At 41.8% G+C, this 15,318-nt stretch overlaps 1 protein-coding gene across 4 annotated transcripts in view; it reads left to right on the forward strand.

Annotated features, from left to right (window-relative positions):
- Positions 1–15,318, forward strand: part of SH3PXD2A (SH3 and PX domains 2A) — a 680,586-nt gene that overhangs the window by 104,075 nt on the left and 561,193 nt on the right. For all 4 annotated transcript variants that reach the window (XM_069239466.1, XM_069239465.1, XM_069239468.1 and 1 more), the window contains exon 2: positions 11,279–11,359. In XM_069239466.1, coding sequence (XP_069095567.1) covers positions 11,279–11,359 — 81 coding nt within the window. The remainder of the gene's footprint in view (positions 1–11,278; positions 11,360–15,318) is intronic.

Here is a 15,318-nt window from a genome sequence, read left to right on the forward strand (position 1 = left end):
GAGCTGCGCTGGTACTCTCCCTCTCAAAATAAAAAAGTGCGGGTACTCAGTACCGGACAGTACCGGCCCATTTAAAGCACTGCCCTTTACATTGCATTGTATAGATCTATACAGACTGAGACAGAAGGACATCCCAACCACTGCTTCCCCTCGCCGTCTAAACATACATTTTCTTTCCAGCTCATTTCAAAACAAATCCTTTACAATATTGTTTAACATCAGCATCGAGTTAATTAGCTAGATTCCCAATTATTTAGTCGAATTTAATTCACATCTCCTATATTAAAATCAATTTAAATCTGGTCCTATCACGTAACAGCCTCAGCTTGCAGTTATTGAGATATTAGTGGGTGGCTTTAAATAATGCAACAAATGCGCTCGCTTTCATTGTCTGCTTTCTGAGACTAGAAATAGAAGCCCCTGCAGACACGGCTTCTGTTAAGCATGTCCGACTAAGGATTTCGGAGATTATGGCTTTCTGATAGTAGGGTTTTAGAGTTTTGGACTAAGTAAAGCCCTAAGAAGCTGCCATCTGTCTGCTTTCTCGACATCCCAGTGCTTTTCAATGGTTTAGTGTGTGTCCAAATGCTACAGGATACCTTTGGTCATTTTCTGTTAGCCATTAATGTTTCTCATGTCCAATATCAATTACATCAGTGTTCTGTCGATAACAGAAGGAATTAGGGTTCTTTTATTGTAAACCGAGTGGGCCGGATTTCAGCGCTGCCTATCACCCAGGCGCAGTGACCTCAGAGGAGTGATCCGGTGCCAGGCACATCACAAACACTTCTCTTCACATACTGACCGCCAGGTAAGAGCAAAACAGGCACATTTTAAAACCGTTCTTTTCTTTCAGATCATTTGTACTATTCTTCATATTTTTTTAGGATACATGAAAGATCTCATGCCGAACAAGCACACACAAATTGTCTCATATACCCGTTTCTTATAGATACATTTACCTCCTATGGGTTTGTTCCATCCTTAGCAAGGAAAAGTTCAAAGGGTTTCATTCTAATAACCTGTCTTCCTGGGACCCTGCAGCCCAGGAGCGGGAAAAAGGAGGGAGAATTTCTTCCAATTACTTCTGGGTCACCAGCCCCATTACCATTCATTCCAAACATCCGTCCCTCTCTGTGGTACATTTCTAAAAATGATCCATGGGTTAAATTTTTTCCCCATTTCTTATATCCTCCCCTCACATACATATTCTTCGTTCTGCTTCCACCATTCCATACTGGGCTTCCGTTCTGACAGTCCTCCGACTGCCAATGTCTTAATGTGTAATAATCGGCCTCGAGTTATGCAGTATTTTGTTCTATTTTGCCTGGGGATTGTCTTGCCAGAGGCCCAAAATTGATTGAGTGACTCACAATATCTAATATTTTCTCGTTGAACTATTCAGACTTTCGCCCATCCCATCCGAAAACCCCTGTATCTGTGAGCAAAAGGAATAAAAGAGGGAGAGTATCTGCTCTTTGACAGGCTTCTCTGACACAGAGCTCTGACAGTAGGTTTCCCATTTTTCATCCTAGTTCTGGTGTTGTACCTCTCTAAGAACTTCAGCGGCATTGACCTAAATCCCACCCTGGTGGCCACCTCAGATGCAGTGCCGTAACCAAACCGAAGGACTCACTCAGGCCAGGTGCTGTGACGGATATTTCAGCACCTTTCCCCATCACTGTATCCATATCTCCCAGGACTCTCGCCCCTCCGTTTAAAAAAACCAATTAATAAACATGACAAATGAATATTACTGTTCAGCATTAAAACTCCAAGCAAATCCGTCTGCGCGCGTCTCAAATTCAACATAAAGTTGCAAGGTGAAGTGTGAGTATGTACCTTTTTCCGTGGGGAACACCCACTTTATTTTTGATTCAATTAGTGGTAGTTATACCTATGCGACCTGTGTGGACTCCATAAGAGTCCCCAGGACTGTTTTTGAAAAAAAGCTGAGAATACCGCTGCACTTCAGAGAGAAAACATGAGGCTCTCTGACAGCCTTCTCTTTTTACTGCTGATCGTGTTCCTCACCCAACTCCTCTGCGCCCCCAGTGTCTGCTGATGTGCCATTGGCGAGCCAGCGGGTGATGGGATTTCCGCTTCCTGTCGCCACGTATAGAAGTCTCACTGCTCTTTGCCTGCCTGTGCAGGTCACAATGCCCTCTACAGGGCTCTAAGACTGGAACGGTTTTAGTAGGAGGATCATCGTAGAAGAGGGCAAGACCACCTCATGCATCCATTGGAAGCTTGGTGACCATTGTTGGCCGCAGCTGGCAGGCGAGGACGGTACACAGCCTCCGCTAGCAGCACCGGACACAACACAGTATCTATTCTGATGAGAACATGCAGGGCACAGGTCAGGGGTGCACGTGGGTGGATGGCTTCCACCCACTAGTTTCACAGGGTGGATGCTGTCCACCCTGCTAAGAAGCTCGACCCCACTGTAAAATGCTCAACTTGTCACAGTGTAATTTTCAGATACGGGGACACATACAGCTGCTTTCGGGCTGCAAGGCGGCTTTTAAAATTCAAGCTCCAGCTGGGTCCATAACAAAGGCCAAATTTAAGGGACCATCAGGCCTCCATTTGTTGGAGTATCCTGATGCAAATGCAGTGGAGCGGAAACAAAGGCTCACAGCTTATCAGCAGTTCACAAGTACTCAAGAAAGGCATACTTTTGACTTTCACTCCCTGCATATGAGAGATATGCATGCAATGTAAGAATGTCAGATGTGTTGGTCTGTTCCAGTAGTTAAACAATTCAAATGCCGCTATTTTTTATTTCAGTTATAGCGCTGCTCATCAAAATGCAGGGTGTCAGAGCACTTTAAATCACACATACTCATTACATTGACAATAAATCATACAAGTTTCTATATCAATGTTCAGGATATGTTACATAAGACAGTGAGGGTTACAAGGGGTGTAAGAGTCGCATATCGTTCTTCAGAGCTCACCGTACTATATTAGAAGGATTGCAATTTATGAACTGCCAGCTACAAAAATATCTGTTAAAAGCAGTAACCCACTTACATATCTACATAAAATAAAAATCTGTCCTCTGCATTTTCATGATGTGCTTTGCAGGAGGCACATTAACCCTCTGTGCTACTTGGAGTCAAAAGGGGCACTAGAGAAAACACAGATCTTTCCAGCAAATGCATTAACCACCAAAGTTATCTTACCATTATTATTATTCTCTCAGATTTACTGGGAACCCAAAGATCTCTGCAGCAGGTGCCTTAACACCATAAGATATTTTAAAACTCAGACTTTGCAGCCAATTAAACAAAACAGATTTACTGTCCCATTTCTCCTTGTTGCCATTAATTTGTGACAGAGCTTTTAAGAACAAATATATAAGTCCAGGTTTTGTTTTAGGGTTGTCACTTTTCTGGCACAACCCTAATGCAAAATCTGTTTCGGGATTTATAGTCCCATAAAATCCCGGTTGCGTTGATTTATTAAAAATAAACAAAATGAATGCAAAGGCAGTATCAGTGACCAAAACAAGCAGAATACCTTCAGTATGAAAAACCACCTTTAACAACTCAATGACATTTGAAGTTGTAGGTGAGTTAACAAAATCAAAATATATCCACTTGGAATATTTATCAACCAACACTATGCAAAACCTCTTCTCAAGTGGTAAAAGATCAAAGGGACCAGTGAAACCTATAGTTACCTTATACCAAAGATTCTCAGGTATTTGGGTGACATGTAAAAGAGACTCAAACATTCCCCAGTGTTTGTCAAAAAGAAGACAGATGTTACACAAGTTAATTAATTTGACTACCTGAGTATCCATAGAGGACCACCATTAGTGGTGCTTCAGATACCTGCATGTGGCAGCAATGCCTAAATGACCCTCACAGGTAAAACAAATTAATTTGTCACGAACAGTAATTGGAGGAATTCATAAATCTTTTTAAATAAGTAGACCATTGACAACAGATAATTCTTCTGATATTTGTTTAAAAGATTTGAACTCAACATCCAGCTTTCTTTCCTCAGGCCAACCCTTGTTGATACATTCAATAACTTTCTTTAAAACAGGGTCAGATTCAATTGCTTCGGTGCACTTTGGTTTTGAAATTGCTCTTTTGTTGTGTAATACATCACCAACAAAAGCCACATCACACACTATATCTTCCGCATTTTCTGTTGCAGAGTCAGACTGCAAAGGTGCTCTAGATAAATAATTTGTCCTGCTGTCTTTTCCACCAGGAATATATTTATTAACAAAGGAAAATTCCTGAAGGTGTGCTAATAGTCTAACCAATCTAGACAATGCCCTGCCTCCAGCATGTAACTTAGTGGTTTGTGATCAATGATACTGTCGAATGTAGATCCCCATAAAAAGTTTTGAATTTCTCCACACCCAGCAACAGGCCAGAGCTTGCCTGAATTGTTTGTTTGAGACAGAGAGAGGCAAATGCTATTGTCTGTTCTTTACCATCAACCCACTGAGAAAGCAGAGCTCCCAGTCCCACCTGACTGGCATCCACTGGTAATAAACGTTTTCCTTCAGAATTGAGAGGTGACAATGCTGGGGCTGAAATAATGTTTTTCTTGATAGAAAAGGCATCATCAACCACCTTGTCTCAAACACATTTTCCCCCTTCCTTAAGTAGAGTACAAAGGGGTCGAACTGCAAAAGCATAGCCTTAAATAAACCTTGAATAGTAGTCATTGAGCCCTAGAAGGTGGGGAAACTTCTTGAATTGCTTGCACTGGAGAAAACGTGGGTTTGATGCCTTCAGCAGTTATGTGATATCCCAAGGAATCTAATTTCTGTTAAGGAACTTGCATTTGTTAGGACTAGGAGTAACCCCAATTTTCTTTAAAAAAAAAAGTAAAACTTTGAAGAAAGGATTTGTGTTCCTCTGCAGCTTCTGCAAATATTAAAATGTCATCTTGAAAAGCTCGGGCCCCAGCTACCTCACCCAAGATTATATCCATAAACCTCTGAAATACACTGGCAGCTGAGTCCAGACCAAAAGGTAGGCATAAAAACTTGAACGCCCAAAAGGGGTAACAAAAGTAGTTAGTTCTTGAGATTCCCCCGAAAGAGGAAGCTTATGGTATGCTGAGCAAAGATCAATCAGTGTTTAAATTTTTTTTTTTTTAAATTACTAGTTCTATATTGGCCAGCATGTCTTGAATCGTTGGAAGGGATGGCAGTCAACAACAATATTCGATCTCCTCAGATTATTGTTTTCACAATAACGATGGGACTGACTTATTCTGCAGAATCTGTAGGAACAATGACTTTTTCAGACACTGAGTTTTGCAACAACTTTTAAGGTCATCTCTCACACTCAGAGGCACAGGTCTTACTTTATGAATAACAGGTACAGCATCAACCTTAAGTTTGATTTTATGTTCAAAGTTGTTAATGAACCCTAGTTCATCCTTATATATGTCTGGAAATCTGTAGATTAAATGTGTTATTCATTTCAATACCATTGATAGGCGGTTTTTCATCACTATGAGCATCGGATAAATGTACTTGTAAAGCACCTGCCGGAGAATGAAAGGCAGTAGCCATACAGATGTTTACAGGAGATAGGTGACAAATGTACCAATAGCCACTATGGGTGTTTCTGCTTCTGCAATCAACACTAGTCCTAGTTTGGCTAGATCAAGCCAGACCACTAGGCTTCTCCCTTTAACAGCAACATGGATCTTTGTATTAGTAGTTCTGCCTAAACATGTTAGTGAGTCACTGAAGTAACCTAAATGATCAATATCCTGCTCACCAAATGCTTTTGGCGAGATACCAGGTTTTTCCAATATAACATTTCTGCCCCATAAGTGCGCTCAGAGAAGCTTGAGATAAGCGGGATAGGTACAAGCAAACTCACAAGAATGGAGGCCTCATACCGTCAACACAATGGTCTGGATGTACTTCCAGAGGGTGCTGGAATCCAGCATAGTTTTGCAATGCCTTTTGAATTAATAATTTACTGCCATTATTAAGGGAATTTACGTTTGTATAATGCAAGTAGGTCTGAGAAGCAGTGGAATTAACTGTAAAAAGGGACATGCCAAGGGAGGGACTCTTGTATACTGGTGGTTAAAATGGATTTCTTTTGTTAAATTAACTGCAGATATTTTTCTTTACATGTTTTACCGTTTTTTGTTACCTGCAGCATGAAATTTCAATGTGCCAATTGTATATAAAAAATAATGACAGCCCTTTTCCCTGGGTCGATGGCAGACATATATACTTCTTTGAGTGAGTGAATGAGTTGCGTTAACACAGGCGCATATTCCCATCCTGAGTTGTCATGACACACTGTTAGCGTGCTGGAAAATGTGTGCAATATAACATGAGAAGAATGTGTTAGAGCAGAATGAACTTGGCTACTTGTTAGGGCTCTGGGAAGGATCATGCAGTGCCCTCCATGTTAAGTCCAGGAGTCTCCTGATGAATGGCACTAACATCAACACTGCTCCTCACCAGCATTCTGGGAGGGTAATGTACTAGATTAGAGCACATTCCTGGGGACACTAGTTTACTGTAGCTGTCTTTACAACACTTATCTGCCTATATTAATGGATTGGTAATTGTCTTTAGCATACACATTGAAATTTTCAAACCAGGTCAGCCAATCGGGGTGCTGGACCTGAAGCTTGCACCGAGCGGTACACGCTCTGAGGTGGAGCTATCTCACCAGATAACTGACGGGGGAAAGGGAAGAAGGAGCGCCCACATTGATACATTCATGCACCTACATCATTGTAGACCTTTGCACTAATCAGCAGCACTATTTATTATCACTTATCTTCCTTGTGCATCCTTGTATGCAGATAGGACCTGACTGGTTATCTCTTAATTCTTTCCTTCTGGTGCAAGACACATAGACGTCAGTCCTCATTCTTTGAGTTGCAGTTCATCCACTAAGATTCAACAGGGCCGCATATATGGTGGCTAAAGTAAGCAATAACAAAGCCAGAGGAGGGGACATCACCAACCATGTGTCAATAATGGCCTCTTGCAGCACTTGGCACTGCAGGTGATTTGATTACCTGGCAGCGTCCAACAACACACAATTTCACATATTTAGATTTCTGGTCTGTGCATAATCTCTTTGTTTCACATTATTGAGAGCTCTAGGAAGTGTGCATGGTGGATAAGCAATGAGAATAGAGTTATTTTATGTGCTGTTAGAGAATAACAGTTGAAGAGCCTGCACATCAATATTCATGAAAACTAAGACCACAACTAAAATAACACTAGGAATCCAGAAGGAGGGGTCAGCGCTTTCAGCATATATGCTTTATGTGTCATACAATTAACTTTTGCCTACCCACTGCCCACATCTGACTGCTGGAGTAACGTGATGCACTTTGATCTTACCTTGGAGGCCTTTTTTTGTTGCCTTTCTTGGACCCATGAGCCCTCCTGTCTCACCTGTCTCTATACTGAGATCGTTTCAGGTTCAAGGATTGCAAGTTACTTCAGCTACTGTCAGGGCCAGCTTTAGGGTGGTGCAACTGCACCGGGTACTGACCTGGATTGGGGGACACTGACCTAAGGCGGGCTCTGGGTTTGGCAATAATTTAGGAAACTTGCGATTTAAAAGCATCTGCTGAAACATTCATTGTGCGTCCAGCCTTCAGGAAACAAATTACAATGTTAAGATATCTCTAGTGATTAATGTTCCTGCTAGAGAGAGAGATGGGAGTTTTGTCGAGGGGCAGCTTTGACTCGCCATAAAGTAGCGCAGAGGGTCAACATGCCTACTGCAAAGAGCAGAACTATATTTTATGTGTATAGCTGAGTGGATTAGTAAAGCCAGCCTTTTGAAGCACTTTAAAATGAATGTATGTGAAAGGGGGGCTATGGAGAGATGAGGGGCACATTTGCCGGGTGGTAGTGAGTGAATCCGAGGAGGTGATCATGGGGTTGGAGGGCACCAAAAAAGGCTGTTGCACAGAGCGCTGCCAGCGTTAAAGCCAGCCCTGGCTAGTGTTGTGCATGAGTAGATTGGTTTACCTGTAGGATCTGCCAGAGAGTGGAATATTACACATATACACTAATGGAGTATGTGAATATTTTTATTTTGTACATGCAGCTGACATTTCTAGAAGGATATTTGTCAAGACCTTTTAAACATTTATATCTAATGGACCTTTTGTGTTTATCTAGTTTTTGTTTTTTCAGTTGTTATATTTTACCATATAGATCTTTATATGCGCATTGAAATCAGTGGCTGTCTATGGCCCTTGGCACTACCAAGCATCTTACCTACCCATTTTATATCCTTTGTTTCATATAGTGTTATAGAGTATTTGTCAGATATCTGTGAGCATTGTGAGATCCTGTTGACTTAGAGTTTTCTGCTAAACAGAAAATGAATTATGTGATGCTGTCAGCATTATCGGAATATTCACTAAACCAACTTGCCCTGCAGTGACCAGCATTACCTGAAAACGTCTATTGATCAGCATTATTTGTAAATCCCAAGGTAGCCATCATTGTTTTGGCACCTATAGTGGCACCCGTTATCTGGGTAGCGCAGATGTTTTGATTTATCTGGGGATCACGAGTGGCCACAGCTATATGGGGCCCATGTAGGTCAGATTCATTTGGGAACCTCTAGTGGACAGCATTTTATGGGGATCCTGATGACTGACATTAAGGGCCAATTATGGGATAGTTCTATCGTACAACATTAACCGTTATTTTTTGGAGGCCAATAGTTATCTGGGTGCTTCAAGTGGTCTGCATTATCTGATATTCTACTTTAGTGTGGATGGCATTATTTGCTGCCTCATTTGGCAGGCACAATACATGGAATCATTGTGGATAGCATTACCTGGGGAACTCTTCTTTCATGGTGTGGTTGGAGATCAACATAGTTGCTTGATATAGTATAATTAAACCCTGTAAAATCCCTGGTCTCCAAACTGGGTGAAGTCGACTCTTCGAGGATGGTACAAAGCTCTACCTTGATCATGAAAGAATAGCACAGTCAGAAGACTAAATGTAAAGAGTTGACCTTCTCCGTGTTTTTTTATTTTTATTTTCTTATCCTGCTTTAAGACTAGTTGTAAAACTGCAAAGATGTGCTAGTGTGTTAACCAGTCCTGTAACACAACGGGATGCACCTCAAATATGCTAGCTTCCTTTCTATGACGAGCACATCTCCAGTAAGTTTGTTTCATTCATTTAACACAGCATATCGAGACGTGTGCTAGAATTACTGCTGTTGCTTTTCTGCAAAAATGTCTTCTTCGTGCCCAACCCCTGCCATAAGCTCCTGCCCCACTTAGAAGTAACTCTCAGAGTTTAAAATATGAGCTGTGCAATGCTTGGCTTGGGTCAATTAACAGCAATTAGCAGAGAATGATGGCGAACAAGACCTCAATTTCTGAATTGTTGACCTACCAACAGTAGCACGAGATTGATGTGACATCAGGTTAACCCTCTGGAGCGGCGCCAATAACAGCTGGATATTGTCCAATGCAAGCAGACCTTTGCTAATAGTGTTGGGCCCAGCCACATCTCAATGTGTGCTTTCTTTTCGTTTTGCCTTCATAAACAGCTTTTCTGCAGAAGTCCTGCCATTCAGCGGGAGAGAAGGAAGTAAGATCAGTTTACGCTAACCATGAACTGGTGAGCAGTGCCCACTGACGACAGCTCTTCTACGCCCGAGCACCGGCGTAAATTTTGTTATTTAATTTTAAATCCTGGTGGTTAGGACATACTGTACGGATTTAGAAAGCCCAGAGGGATTGATCATGCTAAACCGATAATGCTACAGGGAGCCTGCAGTTCAACCTTTTTGTCTCCCTGAGCGAGTATTGTAAGATGGGGAGTCTCACTCGTGGTCAGCAGACATAAAGGTCCAAGTGCTAATCATTTCTTCCATTCACTTTGTGATTTTCAGCATTCTTTTGACTTTCATAAATCACCAAACTTTTTCCAGTGGCTTTGTCCAAACATGTTCATCCCTTCACTGTTTTCTTCCTGGCACATTTCTGTGAATAGTGCCCTATCTTGGTGCATTTTGGTGCTCTGTGCTACAAGCATACCTTTCCCTGCAGGTGTAAATTATAAACTGTCAATGGAACAATGAAACCATTTATGGAGAATTTTTGCTTTGTGCACAGTAATGTGGTGTTCTGTTTTTTGGGAAACTTTTCGCTTCATAGAACTAAACTCAAGAAAGACTGATAGGCTGCCTCTTGTTGTCAGAACAGTTTACATTATCAACTAGGTTCTATCCATGCCCACAGCAATTAATCTATCATTCAACAGGTATAGAGCACGAAAACATATGGGTATCCAGATGACGGGTGGATTTCTTACCTACAAACCCAATTATCTGTGATTTCCTCAATCTAGAAAAGGAGAGGCTTCAGATAGTTACAAAATCTATCCAAATTTGACTTCTGATGTAGATGAAGAGGGAGTTTATGCCACGTCCATAAAACTAGAAATAGTTTGTCACCTTACATCTTTCTTTTAAATTTAAATAATGTCAGCCATTCCTTAGTTTCTGAGTTAAGATAGCCCAGTGACCCAGATTTCATTGACAAAAGAACTTAAAGATGGGTAGCAGGGCCTGGAACCTGATATGACTATTGGCCGGGGGCCGGATCACAGGGCTCATGAGTTCTCCTATCCTACAGCCCGCCAAGGCCCTAGCTCCTGAATTCTGGATCTGCTATAAATGCCTCTCTACCTTATTTGATATTCCCACAAACCCTGAGCAACAGTAATCCAACCTTAAGACAACAAATCCCTGAGCTGCTGTTGCCCGATTCTCTTTTTAAGAAGTGGTTTCAGTTCGGTCAGAATGTGGATGTCATTCCTGGTGAACTTGCCTGGACTCTGACCTGTTCATTCAGGGACAGCAGCCTCTCAGATATAGTTGCCAAAGTGTTAACTTGGGAAAGCTTCACTCTGGCATCTTCATAGCGAATCCTTCAGTTTTTGACAACTAGTTCTCTGAAAACTTGGAAAGCTCAATATTTCTCGAAAACAGAAGTGCCAGCTGGGTTTCTACTCTATAGAGATTTCCTACCGATGTGCTATATAACATATGTTTTGGCACTGTGAGCCGTATAGTTTCAAGGGCCACAGCCATAATGGTATTGGCAATTTAAAGTCCACTTAAATTTCTGTACACCATAGATCTGTCTAGAGTACCATTTTCTTGCTATCTTATGTGATAATGTGTTCTTGTTCCACTGAATGCTGCACATATATTGAATTACTAATTAAATATATTTAATGTCCTCACCTTTTGTTTTATAGGTCTATATAATCAATGTAACATGGTCGGACTCTACATCACAGGTTATCTACCGAAGATACAGCAAATTCTTTGACCTTCAGGTAAATATTCTGTTTTCTTCAGTACTCTTTTCTAGACCTTCCGTAGGTAGCCATAGTTTGTAAAACATAGAGAGCTTGCAATCCTGACTTTGGTTTGTGGACAGCAAATTTATCAACATGCATAGTTTGCAGGGAGGCATCTTATAAATAAAACATTTGCAAGTCCTAGATAAATGACTGATGGTGCACACATATCCATGGTACTGTCGACTTAATGTATTGTCTGATTGGTCCTGTGTTGCATAGATGCCATTATTGCCTATGTATACACACACACATTTTCGCTACTGTTCCTCTCCCTCCAGCAGAATGTAGGCACTGTAATGTAATGTGGCTCTGTAGTGAAGAAATGAGTTAATCTGGGCAAACTCCTATCCATCTATGTGGCAGGAATTCCAGTGTGGAAAGTGACATACAGCTGGAACCGCATACCATTCTTTCTTGAAGTACGGAGCGCGATAAGAGTTCTTTAGCTTGTGCAGCAAAGGTTGTGTACTCAGATATGTATATGCCATTTTAAAATTTGATAATGCCTCCACTATGTAGTTAAAGCGCACTCACATATTAGGTGAAGGACAATGTATATATTGAGACACAAGGATGTGATGAACATGTTATACTGATATTTATTAGCCAAATGAATACCCTCCTGTCAGCAACTTTAGGCCTTCCCCAGCAGGCATTCTGCTAAGAGCATCTTTTTTCAGACCTGAATGACAGAGTTTGTGAACTCTTCGGTCACAGGTTGCAGTGGCGGCTCCTCTGCTATGGCAGAGGCTCGTTCCACCCCCTCCCGCTTCTCCACCAGCAGAGGCAAACGAAAAACAAAATAACAGTTTTAATATCATTTTATTATTTGTCCAGGGGCAGGGCCATATGAAGACTGGTGGAGGAGTGGTGGGTGCTGCTGTCACTGTGTTTGTCAGTTTGGCTGGCTGTCTTAGGATGAGCAAACCAACATGTGCACTGACATCTCTCCAACCCAGCTGCGTTGTTGGGTGGAGACGAACAGCAGGCACAGGCTCCCAGTCCCCGATGGAGTGCAAAACCAGCCCACTCAGCCCTATCTCAACACTGCTCTTATGGGTATTACCAGCATGAGAGCAGCGTCTGGATTGGCTGTAGGGGAGTTTGGGAGCCTCAGCCTGTGCATAGCAGAAGAGCGGCAGGTACATTCTTTTTAAGTTTTTTATTTTTATTTTTATTTTTTATTTTATTATTGCCCCACGCCCCCCTCCAATACTTTTTCCTGACACCAGCCGCTACTGACAGGTTGCCTTCTTGACTTCCTCCTTTATGTGGTACTCGCATAAAAACCCCTGGTAGGTAGAAGCTTCTGAGAGGTCAGCTCCACCTACAATCACAACTGGAGACAGAATATTACCAGAGCCACATCCTATCACCTCCTGTTGGGCTGTCTGCTCTTCATCCAAGGTGTGGTTTCACTAAGAGCTCCTTGCCTTCAGGTCCACTCCATATATAAGCGGGGCAGGCTTTCTCTTATAGGGAAAGTGCCACCTGCCTCCCACTCGCTGGCTACAGGCTCATTGTGATCCTCATTCAGGGACACAGCAGAGGTGGGAGAGGCAAGTCACCCACACTTTGTATTCTTCTGCAAGCAGGGTAGCCACTCTGGTGCATGTGCATGTAGTGCTCAAATCCTACCCTTTGTCATCCAGGAAGGTAGCAGATGTGTGATGGTTAGCCTCTGTGGTACAGATGTACACATGTCTTCTGGATGTGAGCTGAACGGACTCTTCTTACCGGAACCCCTCGAGGGGCCATTTTAAAAGAAACCTGCCACCACTAACTCTCCTGAGGTACAAGAACCTAGCACTACAGGGCAACAAGGCTATTGTCCTGCTTCCCTGCTGCTTTTTTAGGGTTCTCTTAAGAGCTGCACCCTTCTATTGTGCACAATTCAGACCATACCACTCTGGGCTATGCACCAGTTCTGATGGCGGTGCTTTCTGCCCTGATGTGCTTGCTGTATAATCCAAATAGCCATTACATAGTAATCCGCTCTCATTCAAGAATCCTCTCTGATTCTTATTTTCATTACCGTCCAGCCAGCATACCATGTTTTTGACTGGTCACATAGTAAGAGTGCCCAGCAGCCAACAGACGAAGGACGTGCAACCACATCCTATCATCCATCTTGAATGCACCTTACCCAAGCACATGGGGAAATGCCTGTCGATGGAAGGACATTTAGATGCTTCACATATTTAGATGTATTTATTTACATGTTTTGTAAAGCCCTGACAAGCGATGGTAGCCGCTTTGATAAGGAATTGTCTATAAGAGCAACCCTTAAAACCCATGAGAACCTCGGTGTACAACAATTTTATGCTATATTGGTTCGCATAGGTATCGTATACAAAAATGATAATACAATGAAAAGAGGACAAAAAAGTCTAAAAAATGTTTAACAAAAAAGACAGCACGTCATGCCCGAATGAGTTCTGGCACATGTGCATAACACAAATAAAACAAATTACAATACGCATCACTGCAAGAGAAAAATAATATTTATAAATACCTATATAGGAAGTAGAGCAATCATCACCCAGCCATGAGGACTGTGAGGTACCCAGAACCCCCAATTACTAGTATTGTCATAGAAGAGCAAGCAATGAGTAGAGTGTGCTAATGTGTCCAATGTGTCAAAGCACAAAAATAATAAACATTACAATAAATAGTAAACAAAAGGGCTTCTGCTAAGTAACAAACAACTACTGAGAAATTATTAGTGTGTCTTGTAGAGAGAATGGACACAGACAAAAGTTTGTCTGTTCTCTGATCTATCAATGACGTTTGGACCCCTAGAAGGGCGTGGGGAGGTCTCCTCAGGGCTATGGATGCAGGCGCATCCTTAATGGTAATAGGTGTGGCATGCAGGAGAGAGCATGCACACCGAATAAATCAAATTATAATACCGTACACGCTGAAAGGCGAGAGTAAGCAACCTTTGGGGATATGGCTGGAGCTGGATAATCAGAGCGTCACTTGTAGTTGAGAGTTCCGGGAACACTACAGTCCCCATGACTGGCTGGTTGGTTGTGATTGCACTACTGCATACATAAGGATTTATAAATCTTATTTTTCTCTTACAGTGGTGTTTATTGTAATGTTGTTTTATTTGTGTTATGCACATGTGCCAAAACTCATTCGGGCCTGACGTACTGTTATTTTTGCTAAAAATCTTTGAGACTTATTTATGTCCGCTTTTCATTGTATTATCATTTTATTTTGGTGAGTACTGGTGTCCGGCTGCCACTACTCATAGGCTCATCTTCCACTTTTATTCTTTCAGAGATAATCGTTTTGCATTGAGCCCTGCATTGCTTGATGTTTGCACAATCATGATTGCGAGGGTTCGTGTTTCCGTTTGGAAATTCCGCCTTTATTTTCGTGTGTATGTTTTTTGGGTCTCCTGACATTTCTAGGTCGATGGGAAAAGTTCCCATCAGGCTGAAGTTATCAATAGGGTTAGTGTGTTGGGCAGGAAATGATGCCCTGATCAGGGGGAGCGAATTCTGAAAGGTCCTATTGATAAACGGGTGAAGAGCCGAGCTCTAGTGGAAAGCGCCCACTGTGCGGCTGTTTTCGTCCTAGACATTATTTAAGGAAACTGATTAGAGCACTCAGTTTAACTCTTATTTCTAGCAACTCCAAGAATTGATGGTTTACCTTCAACAATCAGATGGCCCTTTAAGTGCAGTCTAATGTATGGCGTTTTATTAGTATGTTGCTGTAGTTGGATTTTTCAGGGCACTGTTTATGTAAGAATGAACGTAAATGTAAGTGTATGTAGTGCTTACTAAGTTTGTATATTTTCATTTTATTTTGTAAATTTTTAATAATCATTTTTATTACATCTATCTTTGTTCTCCAAAGGCTGGTTATACTCTGCTGAAAGAGTAGCTTGAATTTGGAACAGGAGCTAGTGGGATGTT

This window comes from Pleurodeles waltl, chromosome 6 (genome assembly GCF_031143425.1).
Source record: "Pleurodeles waltl isolate 20211129_DDA chromosome 6, aPleWal1.hap1.20221129, whole genome shotgun sequence".
Lineage (NCBI taxonomy): Eukaryota > Metazoa > Chordata > Amphibia > Caudata > Salamandridae > Pleurodeles > Pleurodeles waltl.